This window comes from Giraffa tippelskirchi, chromosome 3 (assembly GCF_054371585.1).
Source record: "Giraffa tippelskirchi isolate mGirTip1 chromosome 3, T2T-mGirTip1v1.2.pri, whole genome shotgun sequence".
In the NCBI taxonomy this organism is placed as follows: domain Eukaryota; kingdom Metazoa; phylum Chordata; class Mammalia; order Artiodactyla; family Giraffidae; genus Giraffa; species Giraffa tippelskirchi.
The window spans coordinates 86,090,819-86,117,000 of NC_137277.1; the positions used below are offsets into that span (position 1 = coordinate 86,090,819).

The 26,182-nt window shown below is 40.7% G+C and overlaps 1 protein-coding gene across 9 annotated transcripts in view; it reads right to left on the minus strand.

The window, feature by feature from the left end:
* The window catches only part of RAPGEF4 (Rap guanine nucleotide exchange factor 4), a 318,142-nt gene extending 296,243 nt beyond the window's left edge, over positions 1-21,899 (minus strand). For 2 of the 9 annotated variants that reach the window (XM_081584653.1, XM_081584650.1), the window contains exon 1: positions 21,508-21,871. In XM_081584653.1, the coding sequence (XP_081440779.1) occupies positions 21,508-21,572 (65 nt within the window). In that variant the 5' untranslated portion in view covers positions 21,573-21,871. Of the gene's footprint in view, positions 1-21,507 lie in introns of all 9 variants that reach the window. The other 7 variants (XM_081584665.1, XM_081584661.1, XM_081584667.1 and 4 more) reach the window with 5 other exon arrangements.
* Positions 21,900-26,182: the final 4,283 nt, after the last annotated feature.

Here is a 26,182-nt window from a genome sequence, read left to right on the forward strand (position 1 = left end):
GGTAGCTTGATAGGGATTGCATTGAATCTATAGATTGCTTTGGGTAGTATACTCATTTTCACTATATTAATTCTTCCAATCCATGAACACGGTATATTTCTCCATCTGTTTGTGTCCTCTTTGATTTCTTTCATCAGTGTTTTATAGTTTTCTATATATAAGTCTTTTGTTTCTTTAGGTAGATATATTCCTAAGTATTTTATTCTTTTTGATGCAATGGTGAATGGTATTGTTTCCTTAATTTCTCTTTCTGTTTTCTCATTATTGGAGTATAGGAATGCAAGGGATTTCTGTGTGTTAATTTTATATCCTGCAACTTTACTATATTCATTGATCAACTCTAGTAATTTTCTAGTAGAGTCTTTAGGGTTTTCTATGTAGAGAATCATGTCGTCTGCAAACAGTGAGAGTTTTACTTCTTCTTTTCCTATCTGTATTCCTTTTATTTCTTTTTCCGCTCTGATTGCTGTGGCCAAAACTTCCAAAACTATGTTGAATAGTAGTGGTGAATGTATTAATGATTCCCAAATTTACACATCTCCAGCTCAGACCTTTCTTCCAAACTCCAAAGTCACACATCCAATTCCCTACTCAACATCTCCAACTGAATGTCTTATGGGCTTCTCAAACTCAAAATGTCCAAAATTGCACTCCTCTTTCCCTTCAAACTTGCCCAACCTACAGCCTTCCCCATCACAACAGATGGCCCCATGATCCTTCCAATTGCCCAAACCTTAGATTTATCATGGACTCCTTTCTCACATATTCCCACATTCAATTTATGAGCAAGTCCTATTGGTTCTCTTTTGTCATAATTTCTAGTGCTGTCACTCTGATCCAAATCACTATCATCTTTCACGTTCTGGTTAACATCTGGTTAACATCTGAGCTTCCTGGTTAACATCTCCCTTCTTCTATCACTGCCCCATACTTTGGCCACCTGATGTGAAGAGCTGACTCATTTGAAAAGATCCTGATGCTGGGAAAGATTGAAGGCAGAAGGAGAAGAGGACAACAGAGGATGAGATGGCTGGATGGCATCACCAACTCAATGGACATGAGTTTGAGTAAACTCTGGGAGTTGGTGATGGACAGGGAGGCCTGGCGTGCTGCAGTCCATGGGGTCACAAAGAGTCGGACACGACTGAGCAACTGAACCGAACCGAACTGAAGGACTCCTAAATATGTGTTGAATAAAGGAATTAATCTCATTGCCATCATTCTCCAACTATTCAGGAGATATTTATCTGGGAATCTCAGTTATTAAAAAAAATCATACTTCACTGAGCCAGTGAAGTGAGGAGGGTGAGTTCTGAGGGGATCTCGCTTCCCGTGCAAAGTGTCTGGCTGGCCAGGCATGACTTGCTCCAGGGACAGTGCCCAGAGGAGGAGAAAAAACAATCATAGACGTGAGATCACCTAAGTTTAAAAGGCTTTGTATTACCAAAATTGAGGCCTAAAAAATACTAAAACTCTGAGATTCATACACATTTTTGGTGGGGGTAGGGGAGAGAAGCCAATTTCCAAAATTAATAGGATTTGATTTATATGAAGAGCAGACTATTTTATTTAATGTTTTTTTTACTTAAATTTTTAATTTTGGCCCCACAAACCAGCACTTGGGATCTTATTAGTTCCCTGACCAGGGAGCAAACCAGCACTCTCTGCATTGGAAAAATGGAGTCTTAATAACTGGACCACTAGGGAAGTCCCTGAAATTCATACACTTTACTTAGAAAAGGGAAATCCTCAGGGGCAATATGCATTCATTCACATCATACATTCTGTTGCTTAGTTGCTAAGTCGTGCCTGACTCTTTCTGACCCCATGGACTGCAGCCCACCAGGCTCCTCTGTCAGTGGGATTCCCCAGGCAAGAAAACTGGAGTGGGTTGCAATTTCCTTCTCCAGGGGCTCTTCCCAACCCAGGGATTGAACCCATGTCTACTGCCTTGGCAGGTGGATTCTTTACCAGTGAGCCACCAGGGAAGCGCATATCATACATATATACAGCTCTAATAAACTTGGTTAACTTGGATTCTAAATCCAAAGGGTCAGAAGCAGGATAGTATGGAGACAGGACAGACATCTAGAGAGCAGCAAGCAAGGAGTGACAGACAGCTTCTGGGCAGTTGGGAAGAGTCAGACAAATAAAACAATAACAGGCAGAACTTAAAAAAACTCAAAAGCAAAACTGAGGCATTTGATGTTGAAACAGTTAATACACATACTTCAAAATCACCATATTATAATACAGGATACTAACATGTTCAATACACTGAGCCTCAATCATTAAATAAAAGGAAAATGATACCCTGCATACTTTAGGAAAGCAGTCTTATTAAATAGCACTTATAAATACCATTTCTATCAGAATTACTAAATTATGCCAAGTTTGGAAGATTAATTGGGATAAACTTGATATTCATCCCAATTAAACTTAAAATTAACTTCTCTGTGATGTTGAATAACTGAAGCCTCACTGTTAATAACTATCCCATTTGGCTTTTGGCCATTTGTTTATTGCTAGGTATCCAGAAATAAATCTTGGGTTCTAAAGCAGAGCAGTCTGATCAACTTAAAGATTTCAGCAGGTTTGTAGAACTCTGGGTAATTTGAGGTTACCACAATTTACAAAACATGGACAGAAAATCCTTAATTGGCCAAAATATCTGGGGAATGATAAGTCCTGGGGAGGTATGCTAGGATTAGAAGGTTAGGTTAGGTAGGTAGGCTAGGTTAGAAGACACAAATAACATTTCCCACATTTTCTATCATAAGCCTTTTTTTCCCTGAGCTTGCTACTAATATTAGAAGGAACATACTTGAAACACCAGTATAGTGAAGAGGGAATGCGATTTCATCCTATCTTGGTCCATGGCACATACCAGCCTTGTGGCCCTGGATGAATAATTTAACTTTTCTAAACCACAGTTTCCTTATCCGTAAAATACAAATAATACCAGCTATATTACTGTCTTTATGAAAAGTAATTTGAAGATATGTATCAAAGCTCTTAAACCTCTTCACACACATACTTTAGTTCTATGGGTATCTCATTCCTAAGGAAGTAATCTCAAACAAAGGAACAACTGCATATAAATGATGATGGCATCACTGATAACAGCAATAATCATTTTAAATGTCTTAATTGTCCAACAACAAGAAAAAAACAATGCCACAGGATCCACTTGATTTCTGCCAATAAAAATTATATTTACAAAGAAATTTTAATAATCTAGGAAAACGATCATCCTATAAGGTTAATTTTAAGAGGCATGAAATCTTAAAAGTATGAACTCAAACAGGTTAAAAAATACCCATGCCAAAAATCCTGTAGGAAAACACACTAAAATTTTATGACCATGTATTCCTGGTGATAGGATTTGTAGAAATAAATTAATAATTATAAGCCAGAAATGCTTTGATTTGGCCCCAATTAAAATGTACTTCAAATCATAGTTCATTACCTTTCATAAGCTCCTGTCATTCCCTCTGGGAAGGAGAAAGACGTGTCAATATACATCAACTTGTAACATCTCACAAAGAAGCAGGGTGTGTGTGCCTATTGTCAGCGCTCAGCTGCAAGCCAGCAACAGCTCTCGCAAACCAAGAGAGAAAAGGATGTAGTGGGAGCCACTGCTCACGTGTCACATGGAGGAGTCGTGCTGCTGTCTCAAATACCTGCTTCAGCATCTAAGCATCAGTGGGGCTTTTGGGTGTTTGTTTTCGTTTCTCCTATAATTTCCTTTATTACTCACTTTTCATTTTTTAAAATCCCTTTTAATTCATTCAATATAAACTCTGTAAGATAAAACTCCCATTGTTTAAGTTTCTACTGTATATTTATAAATAGAATTCAGCACACAAAACAATTTTGTGCCTGTGTTGCTTGTCCTCATTCAAAGGAAAGAAATTCAAAGCTATTCTATTTGTAGAGGCATTCTTCTGTGGCAGAATTTGACTGCAAAATTCTTTACAGGCAGGTAAAAATCAATAGTAGGTAAATAAATAAAAGAAAATCAAGATTAGCCAAACTAAAATGGAAAGAAGAGAAGCTCCCTTTTAGATAATTTTCCAGCATTGAAAAAATTATTCCATCCTCTTGCTTTACTTTATTACTGTTCACTCTCCCTAATACCTATACTCCTTCCCTAAAAGTGATGAACAAAGTATACAAATTCTTTAATTATTTCAATTTTTCAATTTGACTGCTTTACAATTCTCTTTCAGGTAAACCCAGACAATATCAAGCTTAAGTAACATCCACTTTTGATTTCTATAAACTTCTATGAGGGGCAGTGTCATTGCTTGCTTCTCCTGTGGATATTCTGGATTAGGACTTCTAATGATAGAGACCAAAGAAGAAAAAATTAACCATCTAAATACAAAGGGTGTTTTTAAAATGAGATTTACTTTAATATCCATAATCTGTTGAATGTTGAATTCTAAAATGAACCTCTACGGTTGTTAAGATAAATATCCTATGAAGTGCTGAAAAGGTAGAAGCAAAGCAATAGAGATAATGTAAAACTCAACTGAGGAAAAGATAAGGTGCATTCACAAGCTGATAACATACAGAAGATGAAAGAGCACAATAAAATTATATTCTCTTCCCAGTCAACCAGTTGGTCTCTAAGTCTGGCCATGCTTCAGAGATCTGCCTCAGAGTAAAGCTGCCTTTTTATATGATCTAGTTGATATTCTCTGTAATTGCACATTTTTGTATCAATAGGGGGCTCCCCAATTATGCTCTGATAACCTGGATAATTAAACAGGGACTCCTGGTCTAAGTATTTTCCACAAATAAAATGTAAAACTTTGTTACTGATTAGACGGCTCTAACTCTTGCAAATCAGATCTTCAAATACCACCAAGGAAGATTTTACAATGTCTGCTGCATGCATGGTAACTTAACATCAGCAGACGCTTAACTACTCTCAAGTTGTCCTTAATTTTTGACATGACAAAATGCATAAGCATATTGCTATATCATTTAATGAGTTGATGAGGAAAATGTAAGAATCAATACAAAAACATTATCAAAAGGCAAATGATAGACTAATAATAGAAAAGTTCCTTAGGATAGTGAACAAATCCTCAACATGAAAAACCACTGGAGTTTATAGGTGGTACTCAGGACATTATCTTGCTCTCTGAGAGATGCATTTTTCTGAAAGGCCTGCTGTCAGAGAACACAGACCCCACAGAGGTACCAAGCGAATTCACCACTAATAAAACTAAACTGGCTAAATATGAAACTCAAAAGTTCATGAGTAGGATGGGATGTTGATACCACCGTGAGTCAGCCATCAACATCCATGGTCAAAAGTACACCCACAGTTTCTTTAGAAACTCATTTAAATGAGAGTACTTTTCCTGATTTGTATGCAGCTAGTCAATTCTCTAGGGACAGCTTTCTTTTTTTTCTCAACAATTATTATAATGAAGAATGAAAGTGAACAGCATTTTAGACATTTTTAGTAGTAATATTTGGAGGATAAATCAAAATTTCAGGATTTATTCCTTCCACCATTCTCTGATAGAACCTTTGTCTATTACATCAACAAAAGCAATAATATGCTATAGGTTCTGTAAATGAAAAACTCAGCTTTCGTCCTTCTTCGCTGCCATGTTTCTCTCTCCTGTGGTTTTCCTTTAACACTCACATGGAATGCTTCACTTCTGACACTTTTGGTCACCCTGCATGGTGGGGTGGGTTTCACCAAAACAACAAGCAAGTCTCCAATAACAGCTGGATGTCCTACAATTTAACTCAATTCTGACACTATCTACCTGGAGATAGGGTCAGATCTCACGGGTCAGGGTTCAGTCCTTGAAGACTGGGCTCCCTCACCCCTCCTCCAGATGCCAGTGGCATCTTATAAAGAGCTGACTCCTTTGAAAAGACCCTGATGCTGGGAAAGATTGAGGGCAGCAGGAGAAGAGAGCGACAGAGGATTAGATGGTTGGATGGCATCACTGACTCAATGGATATGAGTTTGAACAATCTCTGGGAAATGGTGATGGACAGGGAAGCCTGGCATGCTGCAGTCCATGGGGTCACAAAGAGTCAGACATGACTTAGGGACTGAACAACAACAACGGCTTTAAAAGTACTTCTCCATTTAATTAAATAGGAGAGAGGCTCTTGAACTTTCAACCAATTTATAGGTAATAATCCTATTGAGCAACTGATCATAATTAATATGCTTACATTTTACAATTTTATTCCATAAAATATTTTCAGAAAATTATATTACTCATTTTTAAATTATTTTTTGACATATAGTTGCTTTACATTACTATGCCAATTTCTGCTGTACAGCAAAGTGAATCAGTCATACATATACATATGAAAGTGAAAGTGAAAGTCACTCAGTCATGTCCACTCTTTGCGACCCCATGGTCCCTATACACTCCATGGGGTCTCCTGCATTGCAAGTGTATTCTTTACGAACTGAGCTATCAGGGAAGCCCACATACACATATAACCTCACTTTTTTTGATATATTACTCATTCTAAGAATGCTTCAGCATGATTAACACATGCTCCTTGGTTTCCATGGTAACAATTACGGGGCCAGGCTCTTGACCACCATTTGTGTGTTAGAGAGGCATCAACATTCCTCCTTGAGAATACACCATTGCCCCTACAACTTCACAGAGAAGGGTGGACCACCATTAGGACATACAGTCTTGTTTGGCTATCAAATGAGGATGTAATTATCCTCCATGTTTGGCGAAGTCCAAAATCATAAAACTCTCCATTTAACCAACAATACATAACAGTGGTACTCCAGGTATCTATTGAAAAATATTACTTCAAAGTCGTTGGTATCCAATGTTATTAATTATCAATAGATGTGAAAAAAAATATTTACGGAAAATTTTCTGAAAGAGAAGTACTCCACCTATTTCTAAAACAGCCTAAAATCTATCCTGGTATTAAATTGTGTGTGCTAAGTCGCTTTAGTTGTGTCTGACTCTTTGCAACCCTATCTATGTAGCCTGCCAGGCTCCTCTGTCCCTGGGATTTTCCAGGTAGGAATACTGGAGTGGATTGCCATACCCTTCTCTAGGGGATCTTCCCAACCCAGGGACTGAACCCATTTTTCTTATATCTCCTGTATTGCAGGCAGATTATTTACCACTAGTGTCACCTTAGAAGTTTTAAACAATCAAAAAGCTGTATATTGGATGGCTAACAAACACATGAAAAGATGCTCAACATCACTCATTATTAGAGAAATGCAAATCAAAACCACAATGAGGTACCATTTCACACCAGTCAGAATGGCTGTGATTCAAAAGTCTACAAGCAATAAATGCTGGAGAGGGTGTGGAGAAAAGGGAACCCTCTTACACTGTTGGTAGGAATGCAAACTAGTACAGCCACTATGGAGAACAGTGTGGAGATTCCTTAAAAAACTGGGAATAGAACTGCCATATGACCCAGCAATCCCACTGCTGGGCATACACACCGAGGAAACCAGAATTGAAAGAGACGCGTGTACCCCAGTGTTCATCGCAGCACTGTTTACAACAGCCAGGACATGGAAGCAACCTAGATGTCCATCAGCAGACGAATGGATAAGGAAGCTGTGGTACATATACACAATGGAATATTACTCAGCCATTAAAAAAAATACATTTGAATCGGTTCTACTGAGATGGATGAAACTGGAGCCCATTATACAGAGTGAAGTAAGCCAGAAAGAAAAACACCAATACAGTATACTAATGCATATATATGGAATTTGAAAGATGGTAACGATAACCCTATATGCGAGACAGAATAAGAGACACAGATGCATAGAACAGTCTTATGGACTCTGAGGGAGAAGGTAAGGGTGGGACGTTCTGAGAGAATAACATTGAAACATGTATATTAGCATATGTGAAACAGAACACCATTCCATGTTCGATGCATGAGACAAATGCTCAGGACTGGGGCAATGGGATGACCAAGAGGGATGGGATGGGGAGGGAGGTGGGAGGGGGGTCCAGGAAGGGGAACACATGTAAACCCATGGCTGATTCATGTCAATGTATGGCAAAAACTACTACAATATTGTAAAGTAATTAGCCCCCAACTAAAATAAATTAAAAAAAAAAAAAAGCTGTATATTGGCTCCCTCAGAGAAATACTCTCCTTTAATGTCCTTTTGGCATTATGCTATCAAGATATATTAAGAGCCCTATGAAATGCATTACTGAATTCACTATTGGGATGTTGTGGAGGACATTGTTCATCACACTGCACACTATCTTCTCCATGAGGTTGAGGAGATCAACAGGTTCCAGTATTATCCTATTTAATATGAAAGTGAAAGTGTTACTTGCTCAGTCATGTCCAACTCTTTGCGACCCCATCGACTGCAGCACACCAGGCTCCTCCGTCCATGGGATTTTCCAGGCAAGAATACTAGAGTGGGTTGCCATTTCCTTCTTCAGGGGTTCTTTCCAACCCAGGGACTGAAGCCAGATCTCTGCATTGCAGGCAGATTCTTTACTATCTGAGCCACCGAGGAAGCCATACTTACTTACTATATTGTTGTAATATACTTACTTATTAGTTGTTCTTCTCTGGCAGAAATAATCTTCACTTGTAAATATTGAATAATGAAATAACTGTGCTTCCTTTTTTGTGCTGACCATAAGAAATCACAATTTTAATGATCATATTAGAAAAGAAGAAAAGCTTAAAATTAATTATCTAAATTTCCTTTTTAAAAAGCCAGAAAAAGAGAGCAAGTTAAACCCAAACTAAGTAGGATAAAAGGAGGAAAATAGCACAAGTCATTGAATTTCTCAAATAATAGAGAAAATCAACTAAAAATTGGTTCCTTTAAAAGATTAACAAATTGAGAAGCTCCTAGCAAAGTCAGTCAAGAAAAAGAGAGAGCAGACAAAAAAATACTGGTATGAGATATGAAGGAAGAAACATCACTGTATATCCTAAGGACATTAAAAGGATAATAAGAGAATACTAGGAACAACTCTATCCCCATAAGTTTGATAACTTAGATGAAATGGACATACTCCTTGACACAACTTATCAAAATGGACACAATAGAAACAGAAAACATGAGTAGTCTTCTATTAAAGAGATTGAATTTGTCGCCAAAAAGCTTCCCACAAAGACTACTCCCAGTCAGAAGACATCTATAAAACATTTTAAGAGGCAGTAACATCAATATGCATGCATGCTAAGTTGCCTCAGTCGTGTCTGACTCTTTTCAACCCTATGAGCCATAGCCCACCAGGCTCCTCTGTCCATGGGATTCTCCAGGCAAGAATCTTGGAGCAGGTTGCCATTTCCCTCTCCAGGGATCTTCGCTACTCAAGGATCAAACCCATGTCTCTTATGTCTCCTCCATTGGCAGACAGTTTTGTTTTTTTTTTACCACGAGTGCCACCTGGGAAGCACAACATCAATATTATACCACTCTTTTAAAAATAAAGGAAATAAGAGAAAAAGGAAATGTTTCCTGGTTCAAGGAAATCCATTCTTACTCCTTGTGTTCAACTTTGTCCTGGCAATCCTAGCCAATGCAACAAAGCAAGAAAAATACATAATAAAAGACATAAAGATCAGAAAGAATAAGTAAAACTGCCAGTATTCACAGACAATAAGACTGTCTAGATAAAAATTCTGAGGAATCTACAAAACAACTACTAAAACTGAATAACTGTCCTAAAGCTGCACCATTAATAAAATCAAAACTGGATTTGAGCACAAACAGTATGGCTCCCAAACTCTTAACCCCTACATTAAACTTTCTACTTAGAGAAGAGCATGCAGCTACACTTGTATTAGCCACAAACCTCAACACAACCACTACAGTATGCATTTGTAGCCTCATCTGATGCTTTGGAAACAGCGGTTCAAAAATTAATAATTTCACCAAGATCACAGGGCTAAAGGGTTAGAAGTGGCAAAATTTGAATCCAGGTCCGGCAGACCTTAAAACAAGGTTGAAATGAAAATGTCATATTTTCCAGACTGGATAAGGAAACAATGAGAATATCCAGATCCAGATGGTAAGGTCCTAAAACAAAGCAGTAGAATCCAAAGGCCAAGAGAAGAACTGGTGACTGGTTAGGTATAACAAGGGACATAGGAAATGCAAGACACAGGTAATGCAAAGTTTTGAGAATGATAGTTTCCTTAATAAAACAGAAAAGCAAGGAGGAGAAACTGATGGAGAAGAGAGTTAAGAAAGACAAAATCAGTTTTAGACAAGCTGAAAATCAACTTGTTAGGCTAAGGATAGTTTTGACAGCAAATGATAGAAAACCTAACAGAGTGGTTTCCAGAAATACAGTATGTTTTTCTTCACAAAACAAAAAACGTGAAGGTAGGCAACTATTGATTTAAATTCAGCAACTGAACAAAGTCAGAACTGAAGTCTGTGCTTCTCCTGGCCCTTCCTTCTGGCATTATAATATGGTTACCATGGGCCCAAGGTAGTAATTTCAGGCAGAAGGAAGAGAACAAAGGAGTGTCAAACACATCTGTATCTTTCATCAGTAAGGCAAAAGCTATCCTAGAAGCCTCTAGCAGGGTTTTACTATGTCTTATTGGCCAGAAGTGTATCCCACGGGCACCAAGCCTCTAGGGAGGCTGGAAAGATAAGTATTTTGTTTTTTTCTAACCTCTCTAGCAGAAGTAGGTGAAGGAAAACAATATCTGCCCCAGATTATTAATGGGATATTTGATATGGGAATATCCAACAGGGAAACAAAAGGGCATCTAGTCTAGAAGATAGACCAAGTATACAGAATGTAAGCAATCTGTACAGTTAAAACACAGGAATGGATTGGTGCTCCAAGAAGAGTGTGCATGAAGAGAAAACAGGGTAGTAATGGTGCTTTGTTTTTCTGTCCATCCAGGGAAAGCAAGTAATGCACATGGATGCAGCTGAGTAAACACAGTACCCAGTGCCTCTACTCCAGCCAGTCAGACTGTTTGCTTTCCTATGTTTGACTGGGTCTTTCCCTGTCCTCCTCCCCACCCAGGTAGTTCCAGCCTCTTTCTCTTTCCTTGGTCTCTCAGTTTTCCCAAGACGGTTTTTCCTTTCGCTTTCCTTCAATTTTGGTTTCAAGGTTGTTGTTGTTTAGTCGTTAAGTTGTGTCTGATTCTTTTGCGACCCCATGGACTGTAGCCCGCCAGGCTCCTCTGTCCATGGAATTTCCCAGGCAAGAATACTGGAGTGGGCTGCCATTTCCTTCTCCAGGGGGTCTCCCCAAGTCAGGGATCGAGCCCACATCTGCATTGGCAGGCAGATTCTTTACCACTGAGCAACCTGAGAAGCCCGTGAATTAAAGTACTGGAAGAAAATCTCACTCTTCACTGCCACCATTCAAGTGCATAAAAATGGATCTAAATCTATCTAAAGAGAAAGTAGCTGCCTTGGGCTTAGGGAAAGGAAACAAGATAAGAAGCAGCTACTCTGGAAGGGCTATGAGATCTTATAAGCATGTAGAAAATTCGAACTAAAGAGCATCTGCCCGTCCTAGCCTCACTGGAGGAGCATGAAGCCCGTTTGGGGGAAGCCAAACTAAGACAAGACAAATTTGCTTTGCTGAGCACGACTCTCCCTGATGACTCTTTAAGGCTTCCAGTCTGTGTTCAGGAGACCAGACTGTAGGACCAGGGTGAGATGGACCAGGTGCCTTTTTCTCAGGCCTTCTGCTTTGTAAGCACACCATGCCCCATGTGCCTCTGATCTGAGGGAGTCCAGTTCTGATTGAAGCTTTCCTTACCCAAATCCTAAAAGCACAAGTAGAATCAGCACCACAGAACTTAATCCTGATTACACATGAGGCTGTGATATCCTCTAAATGCTCCACACATATGCTCCCACGTTTTGGAGCTACCGTAAGATGTCCCTCACGAAGTTGTAGATAAGATAGTGGCCAAGCATTTAAACTTCAAAAACAGTATATTTGCTAACATCACAAAAAGAGATCACTTGACATGCAACTAATAATGCAAGTATATAATCCTTCTGTGAAAGACTGTTGTCAAAAAAAATCAAATCAATTAATAAAACCGATCAAGCCCTAGAGCCAAATACCAATTTACAGGAAATACAGGGGCCAAAAAGACATATTAAAAGACATCATGAAAGTATAATTAAAATTCAGACTGTAAAAATCTACCTGTTTCTTCAACAAATGTATTACAAGGAATAAAAAGAGAGAGCTATAGGGAAAATCCAGAGATTAAAAAAGACCTAGATACACATCAACTAAATACAACTTATTTGGATTCAAATAAAAACAAACTGCAAAAAAGAAAAAGTCATGAGATAAATGGGGAAGTCTGCACTCTGACTGGATATTTGATTATATTATGAAATTAATGTCAAATTTTAAAATATGTGACAATATCAGAGATATATATGTAAATATTTACAGATAAAATGTTACTATATGAGACTTGTGATAAAATAATCCTGGGAGTGGTGGGGGACAGTTCAGTTCAGTTCAGTCACTCAGTCCTGTCCCACTCTTTGCGACCCCATGAACCGCAGCATGCCAGGTCTCTCTGTCCATCACCAACTCCTGGAGATTACCCAAACTCATGTCCATTGAGTCAGTGATGCCATCCAGCCATCTCATCCTCTGTCGTCCCCTTCTCCTCCTGCCCTCAATCTTTCCCAGCATCAGGATCTTTTCAAATGAGTCAACTCTTCGCCTCAGGTGGCCAAAGTATTGGAGTTTCAGCTTCAACATCAGTCCTTCCAATGAACACCCAGGACTGATCTCCTTTAGGATGGACTGGTTGGATCTCCTTGCAGTCCAAGGGACTCTCAAGAGTCTTCCTCAACACCACAGTTCAAAAGCATCAATTCTTCGGTGCTCATCTTGCTTCACAGTCCAACTCTCACATCCATACATGACTACTGGAAAAACCATAACCTTGACTAGATGGACCTTTGTTGGCAAAGTAATGTCTCTGCTTTTTAATATGCTATCTAGGTTGGTCATAACTTTCCTTCCAAGGAGTAAGCGTCTTTTAATTTCATGGCTGCAAGCAACATCTGCAGAGATTTTGGAGCCAAAAAAAATAAAGTCTGACACTGTTTCCCCATCTATTTCCCACGAAGAGATGGGACCGGATGCCACGATCTTAGTTTTCTGAACGTTGAGCTTTAAGCCAGCTTTTTCACTCTCCTCTTTCACTTTCATCAAGAGGCTCTTTAGTTCTTCACTTTCTACCATAAGGGTGGTGTCATCTGCATATCTGAGGTTATTGATATTTCTCCCGGCAATCTTGATTCCAGCTTGTGCTTCTTCCAGCCCAGCGTTTCTCATGATGTACTCGGCATATAAGGTAAATAAGCAGGTTGACAATATACAGCCTTGACCGTACTCTTTTTCCTATTTGGAACCAGTCTGTTGTTCCATGTCCAGTTCCAACTGTTGCTTCCTGACCTGCATACAGGTTTTTCAAGAGGGAGGTCAGGTGGTCTGGTATTCCCATCTCTTTCAGAGTTTTCCACAGTTTATTGTGATCCACAGAGTCAAAGGCTTTGGCACAGTCAACTAAGCAGAAATAGATATTTTTCTGGAACTCTCTTGCTTTTTCAATGATCCAGCAGATGTTGGCAATTTGATCTCTGGTTTCTCTGCCTTTTCTAAAACCAGTTTGAACATGTGGAGTGCAGAGCGGCAGTTGCGCAGTGCAGGAGGGAGTGGCTGAGAGGAGATACCCCATGTCCAGGGTAAGAAGCAGTGGCTGCACTTTGCTGGAGAGGCCTTGAAGAGATACCCCACGTCCAAGGTAAGAGAAACCCAAGTAAGATGGTAGGCGCTGAGACAGGGCATCAGAGGGCAGACAGACTGAAACCACAATCACAGACAACTAGCCAATCTGATCACATGGACCATAGCCTTGTCTAACTCAATGAAACTAAGCCATGCCGTGTGGGGGCCCCCAAGACGGATGGGTCATGGTGGAGAGGTCTGACAGAATGTGGTCCAATGGAGAAGGCAATGGCAAACCACTTCAGTATTCTTGTCTCGAGAACCCCATGAACAGTATGAAAAGGCAAAAAGATAGGACACTGAAAGATGAACTCCCCAGGTTGGTAGGTGCCCAATATGCTACTGGAGATCAGTGGAGAAATAACTCCAGAAAGATGAAGAGATGGAACCAAAGCAAAAACAACACCAAGTTGTGGATGTGACTGGTAATAGAAGCAAAGTCTGACACTGTAAAGAGCAATAGTGCATAGGAACCTGGAATGTTAGGTCCATGAATCGAGGCAAATTGGAAGTGGTCAAACAGGAGATGGCAAGAGTTAATGTTGACATTCTAGGAATCAACGAACTAAAATGGACTGGAATGGGTGAATTTAACTCAGATGACCATTATATCTACTACTATGGGCAAGAAACCCTTAGAAGAAATGGAGTAGCCATCATAGTCAACAAAAGAGTCCGAAATGCAGTACTTGGATGCAATCTCAAAAACGACAGAGTGATCTCTGTTCGTTTTCAAGGCAAACCATTCAATATCATGGTAATCCAAGTCTATGCCCCGACCAGTAACGCTGAAGAAGCTGATGTTGAACGGTTCTATGAAGATCTACAAGACCTTTTAGAACTAACACCCAAAAAAGATGTCCTTTTCATTATAGGGGACTGGAATGCAAAAGAAGGAAGTCAAGAAACACCTGAAGTAACAGGCAAATTTGGCTTTGGAGTACAGAATGAAGCAGGGCAAAGGCTAATAGAGTTTTGCCAAGAGAATACACTGGTCATAGCAAACACCCTCTTCCAACAACACAAGAGAAGCCTCTACTCATGGACATCACCAGATGGCCAATACCAAAATCAGATTGGTTATATTATTTGCAGCCAAAGATGGAGAAGCTCTGTACAGTCAGCAAAAATAAGACCAGAAGCTGACTGTGGATCAGATCATGAACTTCTTATTGCCAAATTCAGACTTAAAAGAAAAGTGGGGAAAACCACTAGACCATTCAGGTATGACCTAAATCAAATCCCTTATGATTACACAGTGGAAGTGAGAAATAGATTTAAGGGATTAGATCTGATAGACAGAGTGCCTGATGAACTATGGATGGAGGTTCATGACATTGTACAGGAGACAGGGAGCAAGACCATCCCCAAGAAAAAGAAATGCAAAAAAGCAAAATGGCTGTCTGAGGAGGCCTTACAAATAGCTGTGAAAAGAAGAGAAGTGAAAAGCAAAGGAGAAAAGGAAAGATATACCCATTTGAATGCAGAGTTCCAAAGAATAGCAAGGAGAGATAAGAAAGCCTCCCTCAGCAATCAATGCAAAGAAATAGAGGAAAACAATAGAATGGGAAAGACTAGAGATATCTTCAAGAAAATTAGAGATACCAAGGGAACATTTCATGCAAAGATGGGCTCAATAAAGGATAGAAATGGTATGGACCTAACAGAAGCAGAAGATATTAAGAAGAGGTGGCAAGAATACACAGAAGAACTGTACAGAAAAGATCTTCATGACCTAGATAATCATGATGGTGTGATCGATCACTCACCTAGAGCCAGACATCCTAGAATGTGAAGTCAAGTGGGCCTTAGGAAGCATCATAACAAACAAAGCTAGTAGAGGTGATGGAATTCCAGCTGAGCTATTTCAAATCCTGAAAGATGACGCTGCGAAAGTGCTGCACTCAATATGTCAGCAAATTTGGAAAACTCAGCAGTGGCCTCAGGACTGGGGGACAAGTGGGTATAAATAAAACAAGATTGAATATGAGTTGATGACTGTTGGAGGTGAAGGGGGTGGAACAGGAGAATTATTGTACTATTCTCTCTTCTTTTACCTATGTTGAAATTTTCCATAATAAACTTCAAAAAATAAAAATTAGAATAGAGCTATGCCATGCCATGTCATTTTTTTTAAGTATTCACATCAGCCAAGAAAATAAGGGAAAATCAGAGGCAGATACCGGTGCCCAGTCAAACCCTTTCTATGGCAGAGGGGCCCAGTGTGAGGACTTGCCCTCAAGGTTGCAGAGGCTACTTCATCCCTGAGGAAGAGGATGCCTCTGGACATCTCACCCTGGTCCCAAAAGTACTTTCTACAATTAGGGAGTTGAAGCTGAAGGTAAAATGATGACTACAATGCAACATAGCAATACAATATAACATCAAGAGATGCACAGAAAGGAGTAGATAGGCAATTGTGATGAAGCCTGAGTTGTGCTATTACATTATTGGATAAAGTGTAAAAAGTGTCCTATGGGAGCACTCAGAAGATCCTCTAACTGGAAGAGGTGATGACCAAACTGCCCTGAAGAATTCCCAGAACTATCTTCTGATTATAATTCAATTCCCAAGCTCTGTTGCTCTAGGAAGAGGATGAGCTGGCCAGAAGTTGTAAGTGTCCTGATCTCCTGGCAGCTTTGCCTCTCATTGTAAATGCACAACATGGCCTTCTAATAACAACTGGATTTCCATACAGCTTGCCTAGAGAAGGAACATATTAGCCAAAGGATGGCAGTATCCACTTCTCTGATGCTCAATTCAGTTCAGTTCAGTTCAGTAGCTCAGTCATGTCTGACTCTTGCGACTGCCTGGACTGCAGCACTCCAGGCCTCTGTGTCCATTACCAACTCCCAGAGCTTACTCAAACTCATGTCCATTGAGTCGGTGATGCCATCCCACCATCTCATCCTCTGTCGTCCCCTTCTCCTCCCGCCTTCAATCTTTCCCAGCATCAGGTTCTTTTCAAGTGAGTCAGTTCTTCGCATCAGGTGGCCAAAGTATTGGAGTTTCAGTTTCAGCATCAGTTCTTCCAATGAATATTCAGGACTGATTTCCTTTAGGATGGACTGGTTGGATCTCCTTGCAGTCCAAAAAACTCTCAAGAGTCTTCTCCAACATAACAGTTCAAAAGCATCAATTCTTTGGTGCTCAGCTTTCTTTATACTCCAACTCTCACATCCGTACATGACTACTGGAATTATCAAATTAATAAACTTTCTGGTTTTTACAGGTTCTGAGAGTTTGGTGCCTATATGACTATCCCTGAAAAAAAAATGCATTAATTCTTGATGTGTTGACAAGTCAGAATTTCAAGATTGTAAGACCAGCCCTGAATCCTGGGTAATGCCATTCCTTGGGGCCTGCCTAAGTAGACACCAGCCTTCCCCAGCCTTCTGCTCTGCATGCTTCTTTGATCTTCTAGATTCCTTAAGGCTGGGACTATGTCTGATGCTTCTCTGATAGCTGAGTCATCCTCTTTCACCATGTCTGCTAAAAAGCATTTTTGTTTTTAACAAATTTGTTTCTTGATTTCTTTCACTCTCATTCAATCCCATCAAAAATAGCTAACTCAACATCTATTTAGGAATCAAGTCAGATGCAAAGAACTATGTAAGGGGCATTTTTTTTTAATGAAAAGTTAATAATTTTAAAACTCTTCGGTTATTTTGAAAGATGACAACCTTCTTCACACACTCATACTATATTAACTTCCTTTTCTGCTTGGGTGGTCCACAAATAATTTAATCAACCAAGGACCTCCCTCCACGCTATACTTTTAACTGAAGAACAAGAAACCAAACATTGTCAACTCCTTCCCAGACAAAGAACAACTTTCATCTCCAGTGATTTCTCTGTTAATCACTTAGGTAGATTCTTTGACCTGTAACAGGGGATGACAAACTTTTTCTTCAAATATCCACAGAGCAAATAGTTCAAAATCTCTGAGCCACATAGTGTCCTGCTATTGTACTGTGAAAGCAGCCATAGACAATATGTAGCCAAATGAGCATGGCTATGTTCCAGTAAAACTTTGCTTGTGGACATTGACATTTGAATTTCATATAAATTTCATGGGTCACAAAAGATTAATCTTGTGGTTTATTTCCAACCACTCAGAAATGTAAAAAACATTCTTAGCTCAGGAGACACACAAGCAGCTGCTGAATCTGGCCCATGGGCCATAGTTTGCCAACTCCTGCTCCACAGTGATGAATACTGGCAACAATTCACTATACTACTGTGAATGTGTGTGGTCCCTTCATAACACGCCCTTACCAACAATGAGAATTATGATCTATAATGGCTCTTAAATTCACAAGTGGCAAAACTTAAAATCTTGTGGGAAAAATATTTTCACTAATATTTAAAAAGATGGTTAACACATTTTTAAAAGGTATTTTGCATATAAAATACCTTTTGTAAAAAGATTTTACATATCTTAAATCCCAAATAGTGGGGTACTGTGTAATACATTTCTAGTTACCACCCCTGCTCAAAAAAAATTTGTAAGATAAATGAGGCAGTGTTAAGCTTGTTTTGCTTTGACAATGTTTTCTGTTGAGACATTTTTCAATGTATTTTTATTCATCCAAATGTTCAATGGCTTTCTGATTTTAAAATTAGTATTCATACACTCTCACCTTCTGAGTTGTACCATAGTCCAAGAACTTGGATGTGTGATAATGTAAAAAGCTTTAGATTTTGTTTCTTCAACCTAATCCACATATCTACATATTTTTAACCTCTCTCCCCATACATAAGCTTATAGAGCATTGCCTATCTACGACAACTTCCTAGGCACAGTTAACAAATATTTCTACTGGATTATTTTCCTTGTTTTTGTTTGTTTGTTTGTTTCAACTTTCATTACACATCCTTTACTCCTACAGACTTTCTACTTTAACTCCTCTTTTTATTTCCAACCCGCCATTGTTCTTTTTCTAGCTGTCCACAACAGTTGACGCTTGCATGATACATATATCTAAACTATATTTCCCAGCTGTGGAAAAGGTCCCAGCATCATTTCCCCAGACAGGACATCAAGGATCACTGTACCATTTCCTCTTTGCTTATGTGTGTGCTTGCAAAAGTCCATAATCGAGAGTTTTGGAAAAGCAGAGCATATGTTCTTATACTCTTGATTTGGTCACAAGAGGAATTTGTGATTGAGACAAAATGAGCATACTTATCTGCCACACCTAAGAGTCCTTGTTCACACTGCTCCCAGAATTTTCTGCCTGAGAAAATTCCCCTCAACCTCCAAGGACAGGAACCTGTGGGAACCATCCGTGGCAGATCTGCCGAGGTTCTCCTCTGCATCCCCAAAGCATTTCATACGTCTCCATTAAAGCACTTACCACTGCATTGCACTTGCTTGTTTATGTAACTATCCCACCCCCAGCTGCCCACCCCACCAAGTCAATAAACAACTTTCATCTTTTCTTTCTTTCCCCTGCCTCCCCCATGCCCAACACAGTGCCTGGAATAGAGCATCAAGATTGCATTTCTCAGAAATATTGAGGGCAGTGTCCCAAAATGAATGACTTAGGGGGCTTCCCCAGCCAACTTCCATCAGCGTCCTTAATCTCCCTCCTCCCCTAAAAAGTCAGCAGACAATCTAAGTAAAAATGCTTAGATCTTTAAAAATTAAAAAAAAAAAAAACCCTTCAAAACAAGTATCTCAAGGCCCTCTTATCAAAAGACTGCCACTCTTAAACTCTTCTTCAAGAAATTCTAGCAACAACACCGTGGAAAATGCAAGGTGCTCTTAACACTACAAAACGATATGCTCACATGGCACCTCACAGTTTTCACATTACTTTCACGATTTTTTTTTCCATTTGGCCCACTAATCCTTGGTAAGACAGATAGCGTTAGCCTCATTTTTCAGTCACTCAAGGAAATAAAAGTGACATGTCCAAGATCAGAGCTTGTGACTGGTGACAGCTCTAGGTCTAAAATACTTAATTTGATTAAGGGTTAAATCTTAAATTGATCTGTTTACTCTCCTGCACTCCAGGAAAATTAGGCTTGGTATCTATGGAGGATTCTACCCCCAACTCCACCCTTGAACATTCTGTAGTGTCAGATTAGATTGTGACACTATGTTCTAAAAATCCATTCCAAACAAAAATCATTTGGGCAAATACACATTATGAAAAGAAACAGTCAAATATGCCCCACTTGTGTTAGTACTGTTCTACGATTTTTGCCATAAGTACTTACTGACTAGAGGGTTGCCAGTGAATTACTGACTGTTCAAAAAATGGCATGCCATGAATTTCTGCAAATGGAAATATGCAGTCTATTATCTAAACAATTCACTCATGAGGAAGCACCATTATTTATAAGGACAAGAGCTTGATTTTCTCTTCTTTGATAATTTGTCTTTCCTAAACTATTAAATTTAGATTACTCATCACATTAGCAGGCTCTTCACTTAGTTTCTCTACATAATTCTCTATGATTTAAACGTCACTTCAATTCTCTTACTATTTATTGCACACAACTCTTTTAATATTAGCACATATCATCTTAGACGTAAATAGGGCAATGCCTGCCAAAAAAATCTTGCTACTGTGTGGTAACTGAAAAGCAAAATTATTTCTCAGATATATTAAGTTATTCAAATGAGCCACATTTAGTTTTTATCAAATTATTTAATTTTTTCAACAAAGGCCAGTATAGTAAAGTATGCAGAGCACGTCACACTTAAGATTTTCAAGTTTGATCTGGTTACGAATCTGCTAATTGTAAAAATTTCAATATGGCAGAGTGCAAAATATTTCCCCCAAATGCAAATAGAGATGTCATGCAGATAACTGCAAGACATGAATCACTGCCCTGCTGCATCAGACTGGAAAAATCAGAGGCAGTTCACTCTGCAAGATTTCTTACCCAGTTCTTAAAAGTTCAGATGCATCACCTTTTAATCAGGGTAATAAACTAATTGCAAACATACTGGGTAATGTTTACTGCTAAACCCACAATCTGGACAAACAGAAAATTATGCTGTCAGACCCTGCAAACAACTGCAGTCCGCTGTTACACACTGCACCCTCCTTACACAGGGCTGTCGTCGGGAGTTACAGTTGCTTCACGGTTTTAATTTTTTTAGAGTAAGGGTCTCTTCCCGAGAGGTAGGGTATTAAGACGGAAGCAGTCTCCCGCGTGACCTTCCTAACACAGACCTTGAGCAAGCGACTGTGGGGGCAGAAGCTGAGAATTTCAGAAGGCACTTGACAGCTCAACTGGGTCCTTCACACTTGGCTTTCAGGAACAAAAAAAAAAGCACGTTACTCTGCATCTGCCTCTCCACCCACCCTCCTTGAAACTTATTTACCCCTAAGGATCTAAACAGCCAGAAGAAGGTAGGAATCTAGTCTCTCTGGTGATGCCTAGGAAAATAAACCCCCGACCCGAGCGCCAAGCCGGGAGTCGAGAGGGGCAAGGGGCGAGGAGACCTTGAAGGAGGGGCGAGGGGGACCTGGAGGGGCTGGGGCTCCCGCTACTGCGCCGCAATTTCTCCACCACGTGTGAAAATCTCGGCACCAGGTGCCCCATGAGAGACCGGGGTCTGCGTCCCCTGGTCCCAGGCGCGGATCCTCCGCTCCCTCCCCGCTCGGGGACCCTCCTCCCGCGGCCCCGGCGGGCGTCCCCGCGGCGGTCTCCGGGCAGAGACAGCGCGCAAAGCCCCGGCCGGCGGGGGCCCTTCCCCGGCTACCTTTTATCCAGGCAGGCGATCCACTCGGCCGAGGAGGAAGAATGGGCAGCGTGCGCAGCGACCATGATGGGCAGCGGCGCGCGGTGTCCCCAGGCTGCGGCGACCTCCCGCGCTCGCTCTGCCTGCGCCTCGCCCGCGCCTCGCCAGCCGCGCGGACCCGCTCCTCCCCGCCCGCCTCGCGCCCAGCGCCGCGGCGACGCGCCCGCACTCCCAGCGGCCCGCCGGGCGGGGGGCCAGCAAGGGAGGGGACCCGAGGGGCGGGCCGCGGGGACCGCGCTGCACTGCGGCGCCCGGGGGTGGGGAGTCCCGCGGTTCCGCCCGCTGCGGGGAGGGGGTTGGGGGCGACCCCGGGTGGCAGGCCACCTGCGACAGGTGGCTACTGCGTCTCCGGGAGACCTGGGCCGCACCCCTCACCTGGGGGCCTCTGAAGCGGGGAGGGAAGGAAGGCGCCGCGGGTGGGGGTGGTGGGGACGGGGACGGATGTCAATGTCTATATATTTTTCATACAGCAAATGCCACTAAAATGGCTGCTGCCTCTCTGTTTCCTTAGAAACCCATTAGTCTCCCTCAGCAGCTGTCAAAACTTGCTGGCGGTTTCCTGCTCACCTTTGCTGTTTCTCCTTCAAAAAAGGGATGGAGAGGAGGACTATCTGACTTGGCCTGGAAACACCCTCAGTGGTCTCAGTTTCCCCTGGGATGGAACGGAGAGGCAGTGCAGGCACGGTTGGAAGCCCAGAGGGTAGGCCACGGCCCAGGATGGTGACCAGTGGTGACTGTTGTTGTTTAATCACTAAGTTGTGTCCAGCTCTTTCGGACACCATGGACTGTAGCCCACTAGGCTCCTCTGGCCATGGGATTTTCCAGGCAAGGATACTGGAGTGAGTTGTCATTTCCTTCCTTCAAGTAGTGACTGAAGGGTTGACAAACTGAAGTTTCTGGCCTTGAACCTTGCACTTGCTGGGGCTCCCATCACCTACTCAATGAAACACACACAAGCACACAATTAAGAATGGCGAGCAGTGGGGCCACAGCAGAACTGTGGTTCGGATCGGGGACCAACTTCCCACCACCCTTGGGGTAACCTGAGTGGTTGGCCCCACGTGTCCTTCATTCCGTGTCTGGAGTGTGGAAGGGGTGGTCACTACTCCTGTCTCTGGTGGGTGTACAATACAAATGATATGCTTAGAAGTTCAGTTGCACTCTGTCAAAAGTCAAATTACACACCAGTGGTTGCTTAGGAATTTGGGGACAAGTTAAATCTTTTAGACTACTACCGAGCAGTGTTTTGATACTGATGGTGTGCATTTGGAAACAGACAATGAGGAAGGAGACAGAGCATTGCTAACCTCACTCTGTTATTTTTTTTCTCTCCTATTCTCCTCTCATTCCCCTGCTCAAAGGATGTTCAAGGAGACTGGAGAGAATGAAACAGCAGGTGCATTCTGGCATCCTAATAAAAGCAGGTGCATTTTATCCTAATAAAACTCCTCCAAAGAATCGCCATTTCCCCTCTGCTCCCTAGCCAGGATCTGATTTCAGACCTACTTCTGTTCCCTCAGCAACATCGCCTGGTTCAGTGCTTGTCCCCCAGGTAACCTCCATCCTGTTGATTCTACTGTGTTTAAGGTAAATAACATTTAAAATGTTATACTATTCAATCTTATACTATGCCAAAGGTATGTATGTTGTTGCTTTTTTTCATGACAGAGGTATGAAAAAGGAGCTGAGTCTCCTATATTTATTAAGATTCACTTATAAAGGCATCAGAGAGCTCTTGAGAACATTCCAAGGTCACCAAATGCTTTCTCAAAATGCCTTTACTCAGAGAATATTTAAAGGTAAGGACCTAGAGGAAAAAAGGACTGCGCATGACTTGTCATTACTGGAGGCTTGGAGTTGCTATAATTTTTAGCTATGATACTAATAATAGTCATCATTTATTGAACATCTGCTGAGTGTCAGGTGCTGTGCAGAGTTCTCTACATGTGTTACCTCATTTAATCTTCAGAACATTCTATGAAGCAGTCAGAAGGACAGATGTCAGGGTTACTCCACAAGGAGAGACAAACGTCTTTGAAAATGTAATGAACTGGAGAAAATTGTTTATCAGTACTTCCAGGGAGAGTGTTGACTGGCTTGGAAAGAAGATGTTGATGAGCTATTTGGAGTGGGAGGGAAAGCCCAAGGCCCCTATCATGCTTGTTAAGGATTGTGGTCTGATGAACTACAAGGCCTTTGTTTTGCCCTGCAGGGACCCTGCCTTTCCTCTAAATAGAAATTAAACAATCATTCAAAGAATATCCTTTCGAAGGAGTACCAAGAATCACTGACTTCCCAGAACAGGCACATGTCCCTATCCAGCCCTGGATGTAGGTTCCAGTCACTGCAATATACTCCCTGGGACACTGAGCCTTGAGAGGGGTTCATACCTTTCTGGTGAGACCCCAGCTACTGGAGCAGGAGGCCTTGAATCGGATTTGGGTCTGTCTGATTCCACAGCCATTGCACTGGGCAATGGTGTAACTGGTTTTGTCTATAGAATAAGGGTAGAAGACTTGTCAAAAATGACTGCTCAGGGGATAAGAGTAAAATGGTTATAAATTGCTTTTATAATAATTTTAAAAATAATAAACCTGTCCAGTAGGGGAAAGGAAAAAAGAACATGTATTGATCTTTAGGCAGAAAATAAATAAAAGTGTAGATAAAAAGTAAATATTACTGAGAATTCCACCATCTAGAGATAACACTGCTAATATTTTAGCATATTTCATTCTATATTTTCTATTTTTAAAAGATACAATCACACATACACCCATAAACACATGCATATAACTTGCTGCTTACATTCAAGCATGTATATATGAAATAAAGTGTGTATATATGTATATGCCTGCATGCTAAGTCTCTTCAGTCGTGTCCAACTTTGTGTGACCCTAGGGACTGCATCCTGCCAATCTCCTCTGTCCATGGGATTCTCCAGACAAGAATAGTGGAGTCGGTTGCCATTTCCTTCTCCAGGGGATCTTCCCCACCCAGGAATCAAACCAATGTCTCTTATGTCTCCTGCATTAGCAGATGGGTTCTTTACTATTACTGCCACTTAGGAAGCCCATACATGTGTATCAATACATGTATTCACACAGACTTGAAAGCATTATTATTTTATAGGCTACTTCTTCTACTTGGAATGGAAAAATGCTTTGTGTGTTTAAATGAAATTTTCATTGAAGATTTTTACTGGCTATGAAATATTCCAACATATGAATGTAATTAAACTTTTTTAAAAACTGAGATATAATTGACATATTTTATCAGTTTCAAGTATACAACATAATGATTTAATATCTGTATTCATTGCAGATGATCACCACAATGTCTAGTTAACATACAGCACCACACACAGCTATAGTGTTTTGGTTTTTTTTTGATGAAAACTTTTAAAATTTCCTCCCTTAGTAATACTTTCTTTTGAGGCCTATTATTTTGATTGGCAAAAATCTGCTTAATCTCCTTCCTATAGTTTAGCCTTCTGTTAGAGAGCTGAACATCTCCACTGTTGATCTCTAATGAGATGAGAATGAGAAATGGCAAGACCCAGGTGTGGTAATGCTAACTGTTACTAAAACATTGAATGGGTTCCTCAATGTTCGAGTTCCATTTTGTTCATCTGAGCAGAGGTTCAAAGTTAGGAATTTGAGGACAGACAACTTGAGTTCAAATTCCAGCTTCATCTTCTACTAAGTAAACACTTAAAATGAATTGCTTAGCCTAAGACCCTGTTTCATCACCTGTAAAGTGGAGAAATTAATGGTGTTATACATGAATATGTTGCTTATAAAACATTTAACATAAGTGCCAACCATGTGGTATGCACTCAATAACTCTCAGCTACTATTATTGTTATTATTCTCTGTACAATGAAGATAAATAGAATCTGCCTTCTGCATTTTACAGGGACTTGGTGACAATCAATTGAGATCACTTATACTAAAGGGCCTTGATCTTTGTAAATTGCAAGTGATGACTCTGTAGAGTACGAGGAATGAATGTGCCTCCCAGAGAAACAGCAAAGCTTTCCAAGGACTTCTTTAAACTTAATCTCACAATCTTTTCTGCATTCAGTCTAAGCCTAGCTCTACCATTTCAATAGGACAGCTATAGGAACATACCTCTGTGTAGTTATTGCAATGTGTATTAATAGATCAACAGCACGGTAATTGAAAAAAGAAAGTAAAAGTGTTAGTCGCTCAGTGGTGTCCAACTTTTTGCAACCCCTGGACTGTAGCCTGACAGGTTCCTCTGTCCGTGGAATTCTCCAGGCAAGAATACTGGAGTGAGCTGCCATCCCCTTCTCCAGGTGATCTTCCTGATCCAGAGTTTGACCCGGGTCTCCTGCATTGTGAGTAGATTCTTTATCATCTGAGCCACCAGGGAAGCAGACGTGGACTAGGGCCTTGGGAATTTTCATTTTCCATTTTCCATACTGGGAATTCTACTGAAGATTGAGCATTCACACATATCCATCTAAGGGGAGAATCTGATTCACCATGTTTTAGGTACCTCATGGAAGGTAGGTTATTAAAAAAACATCTAACCATCACTCATGCTGGTGATATAACCTGGAAGAAACTGTACTTTCCAGATGAAGTTATAATAGCAGTTTTAATGTTTTCTC